The sequence below is a fragment of the Drosophila mojavensis genome, unplaced genomic scaffold (genome assembly GCF_018153725.1).
Source record: "Drosophila mojavensis isolate 15081-1352.22 unplaced genomic scaffold, ASM1815372v1 contig_136, whole genome shotgun sequence".
NCBI classification, from domain to species: Eukaryota; Metazoa; Arthropoda; class Insecta; order Diptera; family Drosophilidae; genus Drosophila; species Drosophila mojavensis.
The window spans coordinates 30,030,830-30,050,910 of NW_025318667.1; the positions used below are offsets into that span (position 1 = coordinate 30,030,830).

The window sequence follows — 20,081 nt, forward strand, 5'->3', positions numbered from 1 at the left end:
AGCGGGAGAGCAACAAAAGCGAGAGTCAAATTCGCTGAACTTGCATAATGTGAACTTGACGCAGCGCATGAGAAGCGCAAAGAGGGGCGTGCAACAAGAGGAGAAAGAAGAAGCGACATCAGCAAATATAATGCAGACAGTCTACAGTGTAGACAGAGGGACAGGGCGAGAGCAGGCGGGAGGCGGGAGGCCGGCTTGGGCTTGACGGGCAGCTACGTCTGTTAGCGTGACTATAGAAAACGATAAAAGTTACAAAAATAAAAAAACGCGGTTGACATTGAACAAGAAACCTAAATAAAAGCAAAACAAAAATTTATATCGAAAGTCTAGAACTGGAGTCTGGCAGCGTGCATACCCTATTTTTCAAGCCGCTCGAGGGTATTGGTGCCCACACGCAGCTATCGATCGCAAATTGAGATGCGCAATTTGATGGAATTCAATTTAAAAGAAGGCAGGGAAAGGGGCATGGGAAGTGGGGCCAGAGGCGTGGGGCGTGGGTCTTGGCACCCTTTTTGATCTTCCACTAAGCGCGCAGATCAACAAAAGAAAGACACGCTAAAGCTGCGGCTCATCAATCATCTGACAAGAGCAACAACAACAACAACAACAACAACCGAAGTGACAACAATTGTAAAACAAGTACATGTAAATCTGCCGGCAGTGCTCGACTGACCGCTACCCTGGCGAGCTTACGACCACAAAATTCAGTTGAGTTTCCTTTTGCCTGAGCTTTAACTGGATTCTATTATTTTTGCATACAATTAGGTAACTCACTTCCTTAAAAATTGTTATATATCCATATATCTGTCTATATTGCATGGGGTTGAGGCATACACCCGCTTTGCTCAACAATTTACAGGGTATAGCAACCAGCAGCAGCTCAATGCTAGTTCTACTTCTGGTTGTTGTTGCTGTGAGTGTATAGACCATGACATCATCATCATTATTGTCGTTGTCAACCTCATTATCATCATCGTCATCATTAACATTTTCGTCGTCGGGCACACAGTAAATATTGCAAATCGGCGTAACACAAAAATTAAAAATTTATTAACTTGCCTATTCGTCGTGTTTGTTTTTATTGTTATGCTCATTAGCTTTTATATGCTGGGCATATTGGTTTCATTACTGATTTTGTGACACGAATTGTCTATAATTGAGCAATATACCCTTTGTTATGGAAGATTTGTATAAGTAAAGTATAATCAATATTTATAAATATTTTAATATGTCTTTATCTATATTTTCTTGAAAATCAATATAATACATCTTATTTTTGTTGCTTGAAAAAAAAGTAAATAAATAAATAAATAAAATAAAGAACAAAATATTTCCTTATCATCCATATCTCTAATCATGGGTTACTATAAGATAAGAACAATTTGGACAAACTTCAATTTTCATATCTTTCTTTCAATTAAAAAAAAAAAGGCTGACAGCTCTATCTAAAGACTGCTTCACTATGGAATCCCCAGAACCCTTAGGAAAGCTGATCAGCCAATCATTCTACGCATGTTTTATGCACACCCACACACACATACGCACAGCAGGACGAAGGGACAGGGTTAAGTACATACAACTTCTTATACCCTAGACTATTTAAAGGTATGCTAAGGTTATCAGAAAACCTATTAAACTCTATGCGAGCTTACAAAATTTAGCAGCTATGGAATCTTTATAAAGCGACAAATTTTGAGCATCGCTTGGAGTTTGTATAAAATATTTCAGTGGCAAATATTTGTTCATATCGAAATTTGCTATCTCGATAGAGATTTTGTGCAAATAATTTGCAAATTTTCAGCTCAAAGTTTGGGGAAATGCGGGCTAACTGAACGAGCCATGAAAAGTTTGGGTTTGTGAAAAAGGTAAAACTTTTTTTTTTAGAAAATGCTGTTAATCATGAAATGAGGAGAGCTCACTTTGAATTGCTGTTATATATATTCATAATGATAATCATAAATGAAGTGACATTTTCTAGAGTATTAAAATGTCTATGTCAAAGAAATCTTCATGCTAAAGCTGCAAAGCTGTTGCTGCTTTTGTTGTTGTCGAGCAACTGCGTCAGCCAGTTAGCCTAGTTTGCTGTTAACTGGTTGCCATTTGTTAGTTAGCATATATATATATATATATACTTATATATGTAGATAAAGCCAGCTGGCGATAGCAGCCGAAGGTTGCTGCCATTTAAAGGGAAACACAGCGACGGCGGCAGCAACTGTTGCTGTTGTTGCGCCTTGCCACACTTGCCTGTTGTTGTCGCAAACGCATCGAAGAGCGCTGAATTTGTGTGCCACGTCGCAGAGCTGAGCCGCTGCGATACGGCGTATTGCTGGCAGATGACGATCCTTGATGCTGCTGCTGCTGCTGCTGTTGCTGTTGCTGTTGCTGCCAGAGTTGTTCGTTGTTCGTTGCATTGCCGTTCATATCACAATATTTGTTATTATTCATGCTATTGCTGTGGCTGCTCAAGCTGAAGCCTTGCTGCTCATTTTCCTTTTCAACTAACATTTGTGGCGGCTCCTTGTTGTTGTTGTTCATAATTTGATTATTATTATTGTTGTTGTTGCACAGCACATTTAATCTGTTAGGAACGATCGCAGCTGCTGTTGTCGTTAGCTGTTGCTGTTGCTGCTCGCCAGCAACATCGTTATCCACGCTTATGTGCAAAGTCGACAAGACCATTTTCTGCCTCTCTGATCTTTTGTTTCTCCCGATATTGTTTTTGTTTTTTTTGTTTATGTTTTTGTTTTCTACTTGATTGATTTGTCACATTGCTAGCTGTTGCTGCTGTTGCTGCTGCTGCTGCTGCTGCTATTTCAAAAATAGTTTGTACAATTATTTGAAACTGGCCACGCCCTAAACAGACATTCCACTGCCCCCCTTTTCGCTGCCATGCAAATGCTAATGCTCCACATTGACAGCTGCAACGCATAAATTTAACACTGAGCGAAACTCGCTCTGCTCAGCTTTTGTTTCTGCATTTGTTTAACTCGTAAATGCAACTTAATGCGCATTTAAATGAAGCCTGAACAGCTGCTGTGGCTGGACAACAGAGACGGACAAACACTGCGAATAGGAGTGAGTGAGTGAGAGAGAGAGAGAGAGAGAAAGCGAAAGTTGCTGGCACTATAATGCCAATAGTTCTGTGGCCATTCTCTCGTCCAACAGCAACGGCAACATTTCCAGCAACAGCAACAGCAAGAGCAACAGCAACACTAACAGCAGCAGCAGCAACATTTTTATGGACTTTCCATTCAACAAGCACTCGCAACGCTCGTGCGATTCACAACTAGTATGAAAAACTTGTTACTTTTATGCATTTATTTATTTATTTACATAAATATATGTATATATATGTTTTGTTTTGTTTTCATTCAATTGTTGCTGTTGTTGCTGCCGTTGCCGTTGCCGTTGCTGTTGCTGTTGCTGTTGCCCTTAACGTGCGGCGCATTGCAAATGAGACGCTGACGCTGCCGTTGCTGCATTTTTATGTTGACGCTCACGAAAAAAGCCGAAAAAAATCCCAAAAAAAGCTGCTGTTTACGTTTAACTGTTTACTATGATAATTCATATTTTGTTGTTGCTGCTGCTTGGCGATATTTTCAATGCGAATCGAACGAGGCGTCGCGACGTGAGTCAGCGTCTAAGGGCAACAGCTGCATTCCCTGTGCAGTTGCTTTGTTTTGAGGGAGTTGAGTGAGTATTCATTCCACTAAACATCTGGTCACGCTGAAAACGAAACGTTCTTTGCCCCAGAGGACTGATCTGCCGTGGGATGCAAGGGATGCAGCAATAGATGAACAGTGTTGCCGTGCTGCCCTAAGGAGCCTCACTCTTGCTGTTGCCTGCTCTAGCTGAAAAGAAGTAGCCTACAGTGTTGCCGTGTCCCTCAAAAAGGGGGCTGATGTTGCATAAGGGAGTAGCCATTGTTTTTGTTTGCATTTCTTCTATTTTTGCCTTTGACTTTGTGCTGCCTAGAGCCGCTGCTCGATGAGCTGGCACGCTTTGCTGCTATTGTCCTTTCTCGGCAGCAGCTGTTGCTGCGGGCAGCGCAGTTGCATAGTTGCTGCTACTCTTTTTGGCAATACTTTTATTTTTGGCTTTCAACTGTCGAGTTGGCTCATAGAGCTGCTGCTGCTGTTGCTGCTGTTGCATGTAGGCCGTACGCCCATTGCCCATAAATCCATAAATGACATTGTAAATTTTTTTTTTTTTTTCTTTTACATTTTTGTAAATTTTTGTTGTTGTGTTTTTTTTCTGCGACGTGCTTGCAACGCAGTTGCTGTGGGCCGCGCCTTATTTGACTGAAAACTGTTGCCAGCCGGGCAGCAGCGGCTCTAAAACTGCAATGCTTCTCAAACTGCACCGAAGCGAGGGGTAGATGGCACATACGGCTGTTAGTTAACTAACTGCACACACACACACACACACACAAAGTCACTTTCAGTAAAAAATATTACAAAACAAAAAAAAATAAATAAATAAAATAAAACCGAATTCATTTTATGGCCAGCGAAATATGCGACTATATAGCCGATATACTCAAAGTTCATATGACTTATCGCCTCCCCCCACACGCACACTCACACACACATATACGCACACACAGAGACGAGCACCGTCTATACACGTACGCACGTTGGCCCGAAGCGCAAAAGCTGAAAATGCGGCCGATCGCAGAACGCGTAGAAAAACAACTAAAAATGCCAACTGAAAAATCATAACAAATGAGCGGTAAAGCGGCCCAAGCACGCTTCCTCTCTCCCTCTCCCTCTCCCTCGGACACTCTTCCGCAGTCGCTGCCCCCTCACTCTTCACTCCACAAGCACAAGCAGAAGCAGAAGCAGTGCGCGGCGGGCGCATGAGTAATTGTAAAGTGAGCGCAGGTTTCTGTCTCTGTGTGCGTGTGTGTGTGTGTGAGTGTGTCTCTGCGAGCGCTTGCATGTGCATGTGTGTGTGTGCGTGTGCTTTTTTATTTTTGAGTGGGATTTTTTAGTCGCTGTGTGAGCGTCTGAGTGTGAGTGTGAGCCAAGTTTGCAGTCGCAGCAACAACAACAATAACAACAACAGCAACAACAAACAGCAACAAGAGAACTCGCAATGTGTAAAACAAAATGCGATGACTTTTGCTGCTTATGAGTGCCCACTATGCATGTATGTGTGTATGTGTGCACGTCTGCGTGTCAATACGGCTACATCTATCACACACACACACACACACACACACACACACACACACACACACACACACAAGCACTGTCATCGTTGCCAATTGTCGTATAAATAAATGAAAAAAAAAAAAAATTAAAATACAGCTTAACTAATTTGCGTACTTGGGGCAACAAAAAAGCAACAACAACAACAAAAGTAAAACACTGCAAAGCCCCTGAGGAAAGCGTATTTGACAACAACAACATTAACAACCCCTTTTGTTTAACGGTATACCCGGCCCATTTACAGCCAACAACAGGTCAATCCGCAAACGAATACGCCCAACATTTAACAGAAAAACAAATGCAATTGTTTGATTTCCACTCAACTTCGTTGGCATGGCAGAAACAAAACAACAACAAACAAGTAAGAAGACTCTAGTCGAGACTTCTCGACTAGGAGATACCCTGAACCCTCTAAGCTGATATTCTAACCACTCTGCTCTTCTTTTCGGCACACATACATACACACACACGTATTAGAATGCGCTTTGCTAACTGCGCAGTAAGCAGCGACTGCGCTTGGGCTGCGCTGTAGTGTGGGCAACATTATAAGAATTTATTTGTTGAATAATTTAATTTTTAGACGTACAATCTTAATGAAACTTTAAGAGCGTAATCATATGGTAAAAATGTATGTACATTCCAAAGCACACGTCTCTAGTACTTGAAATACGCCTTTTACAAAGGTGAAGGTAAGGGGGTGGATATAGGGGTGGGGGATAAATTTTGATAAATAAATTTAAACATTTATTTAACATACATTTAAAATTTGGAAGCTCTAGCTCTAAAGGTGTAGGAGATATAATTAAATAACTAGCTTTCGATAAGGTTTTTAATCGATAATAAAATATCGGGAGTAGTTATCGATATATAAAGAAAAACTTGATATGCGCGTGATATACACGGACCTAGGAAAAAAAATTTCTCTAGCTCTTATATCTTCTGAAATCGACGCGTTCATACATACGGACGGACGGACGGACGGACGGACGGACGGACGGACGGACGGACGGACGGACAGACAGACGGACAGGGCCAAATCGACTTAGCTCGCCGCCCTGATCAAGAATATATATACTTTGTGGGGTCTGCCACGCCTCCTTCTGCCTGTTACATACTTTTAACAAAACCATTATACCCTGATTTCCCATTTTCAATGGGTTCAGGGTATAAAAATAGGATAAAGGCAATAAAAAACTAAAAATGCAGTTGCATCTCCTCAGAATATGACGACAGAGTGCGAGATATAGTCACAGTGAGAGTGAGAGAGAGAGAGACTAGTCAAGTGCTTATGTCGTATGCTTAAACAGCTGAGCTCAACAGGGTATATCGATTTTCATGTGAATTGGGTATGGGATATAGAATGCTATGCAATTTAATTTTAATAATGATCGATATATAAAATAAATACAAATCTCGCATCGATAATATTGTATGACGTGAGAGTGCGAGAGAGACAAAGATAGCTGTTGTTGAGGCAGGTAGAGTTCGGGATTTAGGTCATTCGAACGGGATTATTGAACACAGTTGTAAAACTATAATATTTGCATTAACTGTAAGATTACCACAAACCTAAACTATATACATATATGATTCGTTTGGCTGTCATGTCTTCATGTCTATTTCAAGAAGCATTTACATACATTCCAAATCGAGTAGTTCATATATACATATATATATATATATATGTAGTATATTAAATATATTTAACTTTTACATTAGTTTCAACAGGGTCGACAGGGTAAACTCGTATTACAATTTGCAATTTATGAAATATATTTAAGTTCTCTTGAAGGTTTTTAAACTTTGCTTATATTATTCACTATATGATGAGGGGCAATTTAATAGATGACTTGGCTATGAAACATATTGACAAGTAATATTCTCTCCTAGTTTATTCCAAAATACTTAAGAATATGTGAGAGTCGATAGTTCAGATCATCTGGTGACCTATCGTAGACATTGATGCTTTCACTAATTTCTGAATGAACTTGCTTCGAACTCGTAAAGATGATCTGCTAAACTGTGGTCTTACGGGGGATACATAGACAGGCAAATGTTCCCAGATACCGCCAGTTCAATAAACCGTTTTCCCTAGGAGTTTTCTACAAGTTTTCACTCAAAAGCTCAGAGGCAATGAGTTAGTTGCCGTTAGCCCCATTGCAGTTGTGATTAAGCCAAGTTCCAGCTCTAGGGTAATACCAAGTCAGCAAAATTCGAGAAGACTTCATGCATCGTAAATAATAATTCATATATGGGTCAGCCATATATGTATATACAATATATATGTATATATAGCTTAGAAATCCAAATCTCTCCCTCTTTCTCTCTCTCTCTCTCTATCTGTCTCTTTCTGTCTGTGTTAGCCCATTAATAGTACAGTTTGAGCTGCTCGCTGCGCTTCAGTGGCTCTTTAGCTATTTGCCTATTTCGTTTTTGCTTTTAATTAATTATACATTTGGCTTTACCTTTCCGACTTGCTGTTGTTTAACAAGTCAACTGTGGTGCTCTTCTCTCTCTCTCTCTCTCTCTGGCCCACCTGCGCCAACAGCTGCCTCCTCCCACAGTCCACACACATCGATTAAAACTTTGCATAATTAATTACTGCAAATTTCCTCCGTTCAGCGGCCTTTTGAGTAATGTCTTACCTGTCTCAGCCCCTGCCTCTGACCCAGCCAAGCCCCCGCCCCCAGCCTCCACCCTCCCACACACACACACACACACACACACTCACTCCATATTGAAGCCGAAATACCGCCCACGCATTTAACTACTTGTTATTGTTTGACGCTGTCTCTACAGACCTCCTCTCTTACCCCCGACCGGCCCCATCCCTCGCCCCCTCTCCCCACTACTCACTCTGCTATCCCTTTTCGCATTTAGTTAAAAGTGCGGCGCACAGAAAAAGTTGTTCAGCAACTTTTATTCACGCTTCTCCCCGTTACCCGTTACCCATTATCCAAACCTTCCTCCCTTCCCATTGGGCCACCCCCGCTCTCCAGTGACCAGGCGCGCGCTGCCTCGTTTGCATTGTCTTTGTGCGGTAAACTTTGTAATTGTTTTACTGGCTAAGAGCAGCGGCAGTTCCTGCTACGCAGATGGTTGAGTTTTGGTGCGCAACAGTTTGAGGGCAACGGCTGCATTGGTTTGCCATGCACTGGGCGCCGATTGGTCAATGGCCAGTGGCACAAGAACAGCAATTCAAATCACCAACAACACCAACAACCGAAGCAGAAGCAGAAGCAGAAGCCGAATGTCGAACCGGAAGCGTTGCCATAGCCGCCGTCAACAGCGTCGTCCATTGTCGCCGCGGCAAACAAAGCTGCTGCCGCAGTGGGCGGGGCAGGGTTAACATTCAAAGGTGAGCGTGCGGCATGCGGCATGCGGAACTGTTGCCACTTGCTGTGCATGTTAAATGACGCTCTGCACTCGACTGTGACGACGCGTCGCCTCGTTCAATGTTTCCCAATTGCCGTTGCTTTTGCGCACAGTTTGACAGCCATTGGGCGTGTGCGTTCTCAGTGGAAAACTTTGACCATTTTCGATCGCTTCAATGGAAGTGCGATAGTTAAACGGCAAAGTGGAAAAACTTTGAATGCACATTGAGAGAGAGAGAGAGAGAGAGAGAGAGAGAGCTGCGAGTGTTTGTTAGGGTATATCAGTTCGTATATGGAATACACATTCATTTGCATACATACATACATATGCATATTGTAAGTACCACATTATAATACAATGTAATACGTGTATATAGTCACATACACCCCATTACATTTATTCTCGATGATATTGATTTGCTCAACTTAAGCTATTTAGTGTAGTATAGCTCTACAATTTCCCTGAGCAGAACTATACATCAGTTACTTAATAGTCTTTGAAAGAATTCTTACATGGAATATTCGATTCCATATTAGTATTCACATTCTTTCATAATCGATATTTATCAATCTATATAATTTACAGACTTGATGAACACATGTTTAACTTTGTCTTGTGTATAAACTATATGTTCTACAAAACGAGTATACCCTGTAGCAGTGCATATGGGGGTAATAAATAATATAAACGTCAATCTATAGAATCAACAATTCAGATTCATCGGATTGGATTAAGACTCTGTGATATAAAATTGTAAATACACTGCAAATAATGGAAATTATTTTATAGATTATTTTAGTTCACCCCTTTAAAAATTCTAAGATTGATTGATTCATAAACCAATATGGAGTTCATTTCAGATCGTAATTATGAAAAGAAAAATGACTGGTTGCCTTTCCTATATTGTTTAGATACACAGAGACGTTCCGCTACAATCAAAAGAACATGCCTACAGTTTGGCAGTCACTGAACGAGGCTGGGCAGTCTTGCATGGCTGATTTGCATAGCCTAACAGCAGGCGCCAAACGAAAATCAAATTCGAAATTTCATGCTGCATACACAGAATGAATGTATGTGTATACACATACATACATACAGCACTATACATATACATATATATAATCATTTACATATATGCATATTTATTTTATTTTGCTCACCTGATATTTTCTAATGCTGTCCAATTGCTCGAGCGTTGGCGCCACAACTTGCGCTATTTGCTGTGGCTGTGGCTGTTGTTGTTGTTGTTGTTGTTGCTGGTGCTGGTGCTGATGCTGAATGGCGCTGCCATTGCCGGGTATTCGCCGGTCTGGCAGCTGTGGTGCTGGGGCGCAGTTAATGAGACGTCCATCCTTCTCGATGCGCAGATGATCACGAGGCGGTGGCAAAGGCTTTGAGTTGCCATTGAGCTGCACATAGAGAGAGAGAGAGAGAGAGAGAGAGAGAGAGAGAGAGAGAGAAGAGTTGGGGAAAGAGCAAAATGAAACAAAATGCATTAGTTTGGAATTATAAATTGTTTTTTTGTTGTCTTTGTGGCTATGTGAATGCATGCATGTATTGATGTCTGTGTGGCTCTGTGTCTGTATCTCTGTGTGTGTGTGTGTATGTGTGTGTGACAGAGAGAGCGAGATAGATAGCGAGAGTAATGCACTTGTATGGATGTTGTTGATATTGTTGTTGCTGTTGCTGCTGCTGTTGCTGGTAAATGTTGCTGGGTCGCATTCCATTTAATTAGAATTTGCAGCAAGGCATCGTCAGTTGCAGCCTTTAACGCCCCCAACTGCACGCATTTCTTGTCTTCTTCTTCTTATTATTATTATTATTATTATTATTACTTTTTTTACATAAATATCACTAAATGCCGAGTTTCGTTTCACTTGATTTTACCTTTGTCCACTTCAGCAATGCAATTTATCAACTTCCCTGTTCTATTACCAATAAATTGTGTTTAAATTATATAGATACACACGCACACACACACATACATATATGTATATATATATACAGATGAACAAATATATACATGGACACAGCTGCAGTACTACTCAGTTGGCAGGGCGTGGCATTGGCAGAGCTTAGGATTATGTTACTAACGAGAGTCGAGCTCCAGCGGCTGACAACCAAGGAAATTAGGCCAGACGCAGAGACGTTGCCAACGAATGCCAAAGGGCGTAAGCGGAGCCTCAGTCAGGAAGGAATTAAATTAAAAAGCCATAAAAGGAGCAACACAGAGAAATACAGCGAAAGAGAGAGAGAGAGAGAGAGAGAAAAGGAGAGGCAGAGCGAGGCAGAGGAGGGTAGAGGGGGACACGTAGAGTTAGGTGAATGACTTGGATACCGCACTAGATGATGGGCCATAATAAGCTGGAGCTCATAATTAGTAATAGTAAGAGAGAGAGAGAGAGAGAGAGAGAGAGAGAGAGAGAGAGAGAGGGGGAAGAGAAAGAAACGAAAAGAAAAGAAAAGAACAACAAATTTTGCTGGAAATAGCAAAGATGCAAACCTATAGAGCGCTCTACAAATAGAGCTTATTAGCTATGGGCATAGGCAAAAATGCGTATATATATACATACATATACATATGTATATTCAGCCAACTACTAAATCATTAAATGGAATACCAATACGTATAACGGCAAAAGAACCAGATGAATCGCCTTGCGACAATTAACACTAATTGAGGCAATTGCATTGAAACGAGTTAACTTTGTGTATATATGTACATATACACATATGTACATACGCATACATACATACATATACACGAATACGGTATTGCATTTAATTATTAAATAGTTCGCAAAATCTATTAATTGACTTACGGCTTACGCAGTTGGATTACTTTACACTCTAATTGCGCAATGAAAAAAGTTTGCAAATTATATTATATTATATTGCAATTTATATTATATATCAAATATATATGCATATTATGAATCGACTTTTTTAGGAAAGGCTCTATGTTTTGAATGCTCTGGAATGGCCTATGGGTTATATTTAATATGCATGTATATTTGATAGGAAATTCTGTTACAGTTTTACAGCCACTGCAGCATCAACTCCACTAATTGGCTAGCCGAGTAACGCGCAGTCAGCTCAAAGTCAAGCGAAGCTCCTTCTGCTGAATGACTTCACGAATCAGAAGGCGAAACTTTTATAATCAGTCAATAAATTGATCGATATTTGAGATGAACGAAAAGCAAAGGCGAAATTGTTCAAGCTACACAGAACAAATTATGAACAGAGATTAACGACTCTGGCAAGGGCTGGCAGAAGAAAGCAAAAGAGAGCAGCTTGCGGAAATTGCAGCGGTAAGCGTGGCAAGTTGTCGCCGAGCAACAGTTGCTGCTGTAGCTAGAGCAACTGTTGCTGCGACATGTGTGAGAAGCGACGGGGCGCAGTTGCAATGCAGCGGAAATGCTGATGAAATGCAAATTGCTGCTGATTTATGTCATAAAATGGCAGCGAATGACGCGCGAAAGCCAACTGATGTGACACAGAGAGACATAGATAGAGAGAGAGAGAGAGAGGGAGGGGGGAGAGAGAGAGAGAGGCAGATAGTGAAAAGGAAAAAGAAAACTATGCTGCTTTAAAGGGGGCTAATCGAGTGCTTTGTAAGGAATGTCGGTCATGTTGCTGCTGTGCAAGGCAATTGCTGCTGCCAGCCAACTGGGCAAATTACGTGTGGTCAAACTTAAACTAGGACAGAGATAGACATACTAAAAGACAGAGAGAGAGAGAGAGAGATAGAGAGAGAGCAGGCGAAGTGCGACGTGGAAATTGAATAGGTTACTAAATTGGAAATACTATTGTGGTTGTTGATATACCTCATCAGCAATACGCTTGCCATCGCCAGCAATGGCGGCAAGGGCACCACCAGCAGCAGCAGGAGCAGCAGCAGGAGCAGCAGCAGCAGCAATGGCAGCTGGCGCAGCAACAACCACGCCCAGCGATGAGAGCGTCGTCTGTGCCGTGGATGCGTTCGAGGAGCTGGCAGTCGAGAGCAGCGAGCCGCGCGACGATAGATGCGCCGGCGGCGGGTAGCGCGGCGGCGCCTTGACCATCTCAATGAAACTATCGGGCACGTCGACGGGCAGTTCGCGATGCTTGGCCTGCGGCAAGAGCAGCTGATTGCCGGCTGGCTCATAGCCAGGTGGCGCCATGCTCAGATCATCCGGCATCGTTGAGCTGCTCGCTGTGGATGCTGCAGCGCTGTTGATGTTGCTGTTGTGGCTGTTGCTGTTGCTGCTGTGACTGTTGCTGCTGTTGTGCATGGAGCTGTTGCTGCTGCTTCGTGTGCTGTTCAAGGAGTTGCTGTTGCTATTGGGCGTCACGGTGGCGCTGTTGCTGTTGTTATTGGTGTTGCTGTTGCTGTTGCTGTTGCTCGTCGTCAGTTGCTGCTGCTGCTGCAGGTGACGATAGGCAATGGTCTCAAAGGTTTCCAGCGTCTGTTTGCTCAGCATATCATCGAAGCTGTTCGACGATGGCGAGCTGTCGCCCTTGCAGTAGATCTCATCCACCACGCACAGCAGCTCGACGGCAACATTGTTGTTGCTGTGGCTGTTGCTGTGGCTGTTGCTGTGGCTGTTGCTGTTGCTGTGGCTGTTGCTGCTGTCTAATGCGGCTGGCTTCTTGTAGCTAGGCATTTGCTGTTGCGCTGTTTGGGCGCCTGTTGTTGCTGCTGATGTTGCTGCTGCCAGTTGCTGTTGTTGTTGTTGCTGTTCCGTTTGCAGATCGTTTTCATAGTTTTCGATTTGTTCCAATTTCGTTTGTTGTTTTTGATTGTATAAATTTTGTGTGGCCACATCGAGTGCAATTGTTGTTGTTGTAGTTGTAGTTGTTGTTGTTTTTGATGAGTGTTGTTGTTGTTGATGATGATGTTGTAGTAGTAGTTGTTGTTGTTGTTGTTGTTCATGTTGATGTGAAGAATGATATGCAACAATTAACAATTTGTTAGCATGATCATTTTTAGTTTTAGTTGTGTTCTGGGTGGTGTTGTTGGTGGTATGGTTGGTGTTGGTGGTACTGGTGGTGGTGGCGATGATGCTGGTGATTGTTGTGTGGTTGGTGTTGTGTTTCTGTGTGGTGGATGATGCGTGGTGCAGGTGGTACATGTGAGCAATGCAATGTGAAATGAAATGAGAGGTTGTGTGATTGTGTGCTTCAGTGGTTCAGTGGCTCAGTGGCTCAGTGGTTGAGTGGTTGAGTGAGCTAGGCGCATGCATTTTGGGTGTGCTACGTGTTTATTGTGGTTGTTGCTGTTGTTAGTGACTACTGTTAGTTGCTGTTAGCGACTGTTGCTGGTGCAGGGCAATGTCTATTGTTTTCTTCTTTTATTTCTAGTGGCTGTTAGATCGGGTGGGGCGGTGGACGGTGGGCGGTTCGCTCTGCTTACCTGTGGCGGACGGGGCGGCGGATACCTGGGTGGCGTCTTGTTGCGCGCTATAAACGTGTCGGGGCAGTCGACGGCCATCTCGCGATGTGGACCTGCGGGCGGATAAATCCATTTATTATAATGTGGCATGAGGCATGTGGCATGTAGCATGTGGAATGTAGCATGTGGCAAGTGGTAACTGAGATAACAGCTAACAGCTATTAGGTGGCTTGGCTTACCGTTATCTTGATTGACCGACAACATGGTCAGCATTTCCTGATCAATCTCCCTAATATCACTTGAGTGCGAGCGGTAATGCTGTTGCTGCTGGTGCTGCTGTTGCTGCTGCTGCTGGTGGTGCAAATGGTGGTGCTGACCGCTAATGTAATCATCCGGCAGACATGGCTTCAGATCATCGCCATCAATGACCACGATGCTGGAGCCGGAACGTCGACGTGGCCTGCAATGACAGCAAATGAGCCGAGTTAACAAAGCTCGCCTCAGCAAATGCCTACGAATAGCATATCTCAAATATCTTTATCTTTTATATATTAGCTATTCTTATTCATATATTCTCTGTACATTATATAGCTCAAGTCACACCTCTGGGCAAACAAATTTTGCAATTTTGTCTGTGTGTCCCATAGTGTGTCCCACAGTGAGTCATCGAATTTAGCAGGTAAACGCCTGAAGACCTTCTGAGTCACCTCGCCTTAACAATAATCAATTGAAATCAGTACATCGAGTTCAACAGTTCGAGTTCAATACGAACTCCGTTGAACTGCACAAAGCTCTAATTACTTAGTGAGAAGTGGAATGCTATTAAAATTATCGCCACTTGACTACCTAAGTGATTATAAATAAACTATCTTTATTATTATTATTGTTATTATTATTATCGTTATAAGCTTACGCAATCAAGCTGAGCTTGATATAAGAAAAGAGATGCAGACACATCTTAAGGACTGATGAGGACCGTAAACTTTCTAAGCGTTCGGCAACTGCTTTAACATGCAAGGCGAAAAGGTCTATATGTAACCCGGGTACAACATAGAATCCGATTCTAACTCCGCTTAGAGCGTTTCTACGGTTATTGCGACGAAAAGTCGGGTGCTTAGACAAAGTTATATGAGTAAACTTATATGGCATCTTCAGGATATAAGAATGGTTCCTTGAGCGTTGCTATAACCGGAGGTCACAGCTACCGATGAGAAAAACAGTAGCCATAAGGGAGTCTTTGAAGGAACGCAGATTATCTGGAGCATCAGTGTCCATAGGCTATGTGCAATGATAACATTCAACTTAATAATGCTAGAGCGCAACTAGATATTATATATCGGGCGAAACGGAGGTATGTCCAGTGCAGTCGATGCGAAGCTGCCTACTGAAGATGATTCCTTTATCTATCGGTGTGATACAAATGCTTTCGAAATAACCCACGTAAGATTGGGAAATCTGCCGAATCCAGTTGGGAAAACTACTGGGAATAATTGCGAAAGTAGGTCAAGAGAAAGGACCCACCTGACAGAAACTGTCGGAAAAACTAAAGAAGAGACTACAATGGAGGAAAGACGAATCCGACATGGATAGGAGAAGGGTTCCATTTTGAAGCTTGACTCTCAATCAAGAAACCAAAGATCAGTGTCATTATAAACATTTGTATTATCCTCATTATTGTTCATAATATTATATGATGGCTATCATTATTAATACTGTTTGCTTGTATTTATTATTATTATTATTGTCATAATATTTTTGATGAGCCTATATATATATATATATATATATATATATATATATATATATATATATATATATAATGCAAATTATTACGTTTCATATGTTATCATCAACCGAACACCTGAAATCATATTAGTGTTACTCCGTTGTGCACTGTATTCAGTCGCTCTGCAACTGTCAGTTAATAAGCTAATGAATCTGATTGAAGCATGTCTGAGGCAACAACTAGGCGGGGATCCATATTTAATAAGGCCTGCGGCTGCCAAGCGGGCCCAAGAGGGACTTCATTTCAATTAGTGGGAAATCTTCAAGCGCCGAGCAGAGGCCAATTCCAGCTGCTAATGGGGGAAATTAAAGTGTGTGTCATACGTATGAGCCAGGCTGAATAATTAATGCAAATTAGCATAAAACTAAAACATTCCAGATAAAGGCGCTTAACAGGCTGAAGCCGGGCCAAAACTTGGCTCATTGAGGGAGACAGAGATTTGCTGGCACAGTTGACGGGGCTGGCGAATATTTATCCTTTTATTTAGCGATGAATCTCTGCCATTCAAATATGGTAGCTTGGCAGCACAGTGGATGGGGGATAATAGCCGAAACGACGTAGGATATTTGTGACTCCTTGAGTGAGCGTTAGGCAGTGCGGGGTCAAGCCGAGCGAGGAGAAATCAAAGTCAATTTTGATTTGGCCTGCTGGCAACAATCTGAAAAACATTGTCAGCTGGTGAAGTGTCAATTTCCTGATTGCGGTTCGTCGTCCAGCTCGACTTCTATCTCACAAGCTGCATTCGCTGGAATCGACAGCATCCCCAATGGCAAATCAATCAGCCAAGCGTCTCCAGAGGCACGAATCGCAAACCATGCAACACGTCGATGGCCGATGTTGTGGTCAGGTTTCGGTTTTGGTTTCGGTTTCGGTTTGGGTTTGGCTTTGGGTTTCGGCTTATAGCTCGGCTTTTTCATGCGATGTGGCAGGTAGAGCCTGAGCCTGAGCCTGAGGCTGATGCTGAAGCTGAGGCACTGTGGCAACAACTGACATGGCAGCTATGCCACCTTGCCACGTCTTCAATTTGTCGGCCAAAAATTGGCTAAATATTTGAAATGCAATTGTTGATGGCTGCGCAAATTCCTTGCCACATGCACAGTGGAATATGCATCAGCGGATCGCATTTCCCCAGTTAGTTCCTCTTCCCAATGTCAAGAATGTTTTTGTTTTTCTCACTTCGTGCTGCGTATTTCGTTTGGTTTATGTAATGCATGCTGACATTTGTATGGGCGAGCGCACTTCAGGCCACGAAATACACACACACATACATATGGATATGCATATGCATATACATATATGTACATATATGTATGTATATCTTTATGTACGTAATGGCAGCGTGTTTTGCATGCGAAATGCGAATGTCTATCTAACAGATATATGATATGCATAATATATAGACATGTGCACAACAATAGTCGCCGGCAGAAGATGTTTCGATTACACTGTCCGACACAATTAGGCGAGCAACAAGGGGCACCTCTGCTCAAGGCTGATTTGCATTTGGAATTGATGTTTAGCAAGAGTTTTTGTAGATGTTTCAATTTAATCTTATCTCTAATCTCCTCCATTATAAATGACGGAATTTTCTCCTTTACATGCTGGAATATTTGATTAGGGAGTTTGAAGGGAAGGTGCTAATAAATATAAAAATGCGATAATTGATAAATATCGAATCAGTTCCATTGACTATCGACTGATAGATACCTGTGCCGGCCTAGAAAACTCCTAGCTAGAAATTAAATAAAATTCTTAACACGTATTTAGTGGGCCTGTTTAACTAATAACATGTATGTATATAATATATATAGTACAAAAAGTATCTACAAATTATTCCCACATGTTTATATACTGCATATAATATTTAATTTAGCTTTAAATGTACAATCGCATTCAATTGCTGGTGCACAGTGTAAAAAGAATGAGACGACTCAGTAAACACCTATGCATAGATTCGATTGTACATAGCGATACATATGCATGCACGTGATAGATACAAATGTATCTTTTGCTTGAAATGCAGCAGTTGAATATTTAGATTCAAGCCGGAAATATTTGTTGGATTGAAAAAGTTCATGAAATCAAATCGAGTCGAGTCTCCTCTGTCTCTGTCTCTGTCTCCCAATACACCCAATACACCTCCACTCACCATTGCTTCAGGATGCGCATTTTGCTGTTTGTTCTTTGTTTTGTTTATGTCGTTGTTGTTGCTTGATGTTTGTGCGTTCGCTATGCTTGTCCTTCTCCTGGACCGTGGCACATTGCATTTATTTCAAGCGCTGTTCAAACAACGAGGCGCACACATAGCAAAAAAATAAGAGTAAAATAAAAAAACGTTAAAAAAAAAAAAAAAAAATGTTGCTGCGCATGCGCGCAATACGAAACGGGCAACAGGAAAAAAATCAACAGCAACAGAAAATATAATATATGTATATATATCGCAGACCAAAGGCAATTGCATTGCGATTATTGCTGTTGTTGCTTTTGTTGTTTATTGACCAAGGTATAAATTACGACAACAAAAAAAAAAAAAAAAAAAAAAAAAAAAAAAAACTTTAAAAAGTTGTTTGACCAATTTCTCAGCACTTTCGAAAGAAATTTTCGCTGTTGTCGTCGCTCGTTGCTTTTACGGCTGCTGCAGTAGCCATTGACGTTGCATGTTGACACACACACACACACACACACGCGTGCACGCTACAGACATACGCACACACTCACATACAGACGGACGCACACACATTCACACACACACGCATAGCGCATAGTTTTTGCCACCGTTTTTTTGTTTCACTTGTTCAAACATTTCAATTTTTCAAACAGCAACAACAACAAAAGCTTGAAGGCATTCAGTGATCTGGCAACGCTGTTATGTGTAGCACTACAGTGCAACTAAAGCAATTGCAAGGTGCACAAAAACGAGAGTAAGAAGAAGAGGTAGAAGAGGAAGAAGTGGCAGAAGAGGTAGAAGAGTAACAAGGCAAGCTGAGCAAAGTAGACAAACAGATTTTTGTAGCAAACTTTGTTTGACTTGTTCTATTGAGATAATTTGTTGTTGTTGCTTGTTGTTAGTTGCTTTTAATTACAATTTAATGAGCTCGAAGGAGCCCACGAGCACACACACACACACATGGCCAATGCTTGTCAATTAACGGTGAACCGCCAAAGAAAACAACGAATCATTGTTGTTAAAGATTTATCGTGATTTGTTTCAGGATGTTTTATTTTTGTTTTTTTATTGTTTGCCGGTCAACAGTTGGATTTGTATTAATATTATTGTTGCTGTTGTTGTTGTTGTTGCCCGTTGTTTTTAAAGCGCGACGCGTCCACGTAACGTTTACCTCTCTCTGCGAACAAAGTCAGCCATAGACTGAAAAACTAAAACAGCGACTGCGACTGCGACTGCGGCTGCGACTGCGAACTGCGAACTGAGCTGACTGAGCAACGAAACGCTGGCTCAAGCGCAAGCAATCGAGAGAGCGAGCGACGCCAGAGAACACAGAGCAGAGAGCAGAGAGCAGAAAGCAGAGAGCGAAGAGCGGCCAAGCATGGTGTACCTGTCGGCAGCGCAACGCAGCGCAGCGCAAGTGCAGCACACTCAAAACGGGATTGTTTTGCTTTTTAGTTTTCTGTATTAAAGGATATGTGCACACACACAGACGAAGGGAGAGAGAGAGAGAGAGGGAGAGACATACACAGAGCCGCTCACAAGGGGCGCACAAACAATAGCTCTGGCAAATTGCGCTAGCTTCAAGAGTGCACACAAACAGAGAAGTAAAAGGAATAGGAATTTTGAGCAAAAGCAAAACAAGAAAATGAAGATGACAAGAAGAAGCAGCAGGCAGCGACAGCGACAGCAGCAACAACAACAGAACGAACAAGCGGAACGTTAAGTAAAGCAATCGAGCAATTGACGCCGACGCCGATGCCGACGCTGACGCTGACGCTGACGGCAAAGGCAGGTACCATGCTCTTGTGTATACATGCACACACACACGCACACATGATAGTGCTGTTTAGCCTGTTGTTAATGCCCTGCAGCATACAAAAGAACAAAAGGTGCGCATGAGAATGTATGAGTGTGAGTGTGTCTGTGTGTGTGTCATGACTCAACAGTCAGCTATGTATGTCTATACGCTGCGACTGCGGCCGTTGCCCAAAGGAACTACAGCAGCAGCAGCAGCAACAACAACAACAACAACAAGTGGGGCTTATTGGCGTGCGCAGCTCTAAAGGCTGGGCCCCACAGTGCAAAGCTGTGAGCCAGCAATAAAAGATGCCCAAAACTGATATACACACACGCACACAAATACAAGGGGTATATGTATGTGCA

The 20,081-nt window shown here is 42.2% G+C and overlaps 1 protein-coding gene across 9 annotated transcripts in view; it reads right to left on the reverse strand.

Annotated features, from left to right (window-relative positions):
- The window catches only part of LOC6586192 (protein PALS1), an 85,688-nt gene that overhangs the window by 7,258 nt on the left and 58,349 nt on the right, over nucleotides 1–20,081 (reverse strand). For 4 of the 9 annotated variants that reach the window (XM_044011590.1, XM_044011592.1, XM_032733166.2 and 1 more), the window contains 4 exons: nucleotides 14,205–14,425; nucleotides 13,987–14,078; nucleotides 12,419–13,669; nucleotides 9,752–10,000 (listed from right to left, as the gene is read on the reverse strand). In XM_044011590.1, the coding sequence (XP_043867525.1) occupies nucleotides 9,752–10,000; nucleotides 12,419–13,669; nucleotides 13,987–14,078; nucleotides 14,205–14,425 (1,813 nt within the window). Of the gene's footprint in view, nucleotides 1–9,751; nucleotides 10,001–12,418; nucleotides 13,670–13,986; nucleotides 14,079–14,204; nucleotides 14,426–17,900; nucleotides 18,031–19,089; nucleotides 19,186–20,081 lie in introns of those variants that run through there. The other 5 variants (XM_032733169.2, XM_044011594.1, XM_032733170.2 and 2 more) reach the window with 5 other exon arrangements.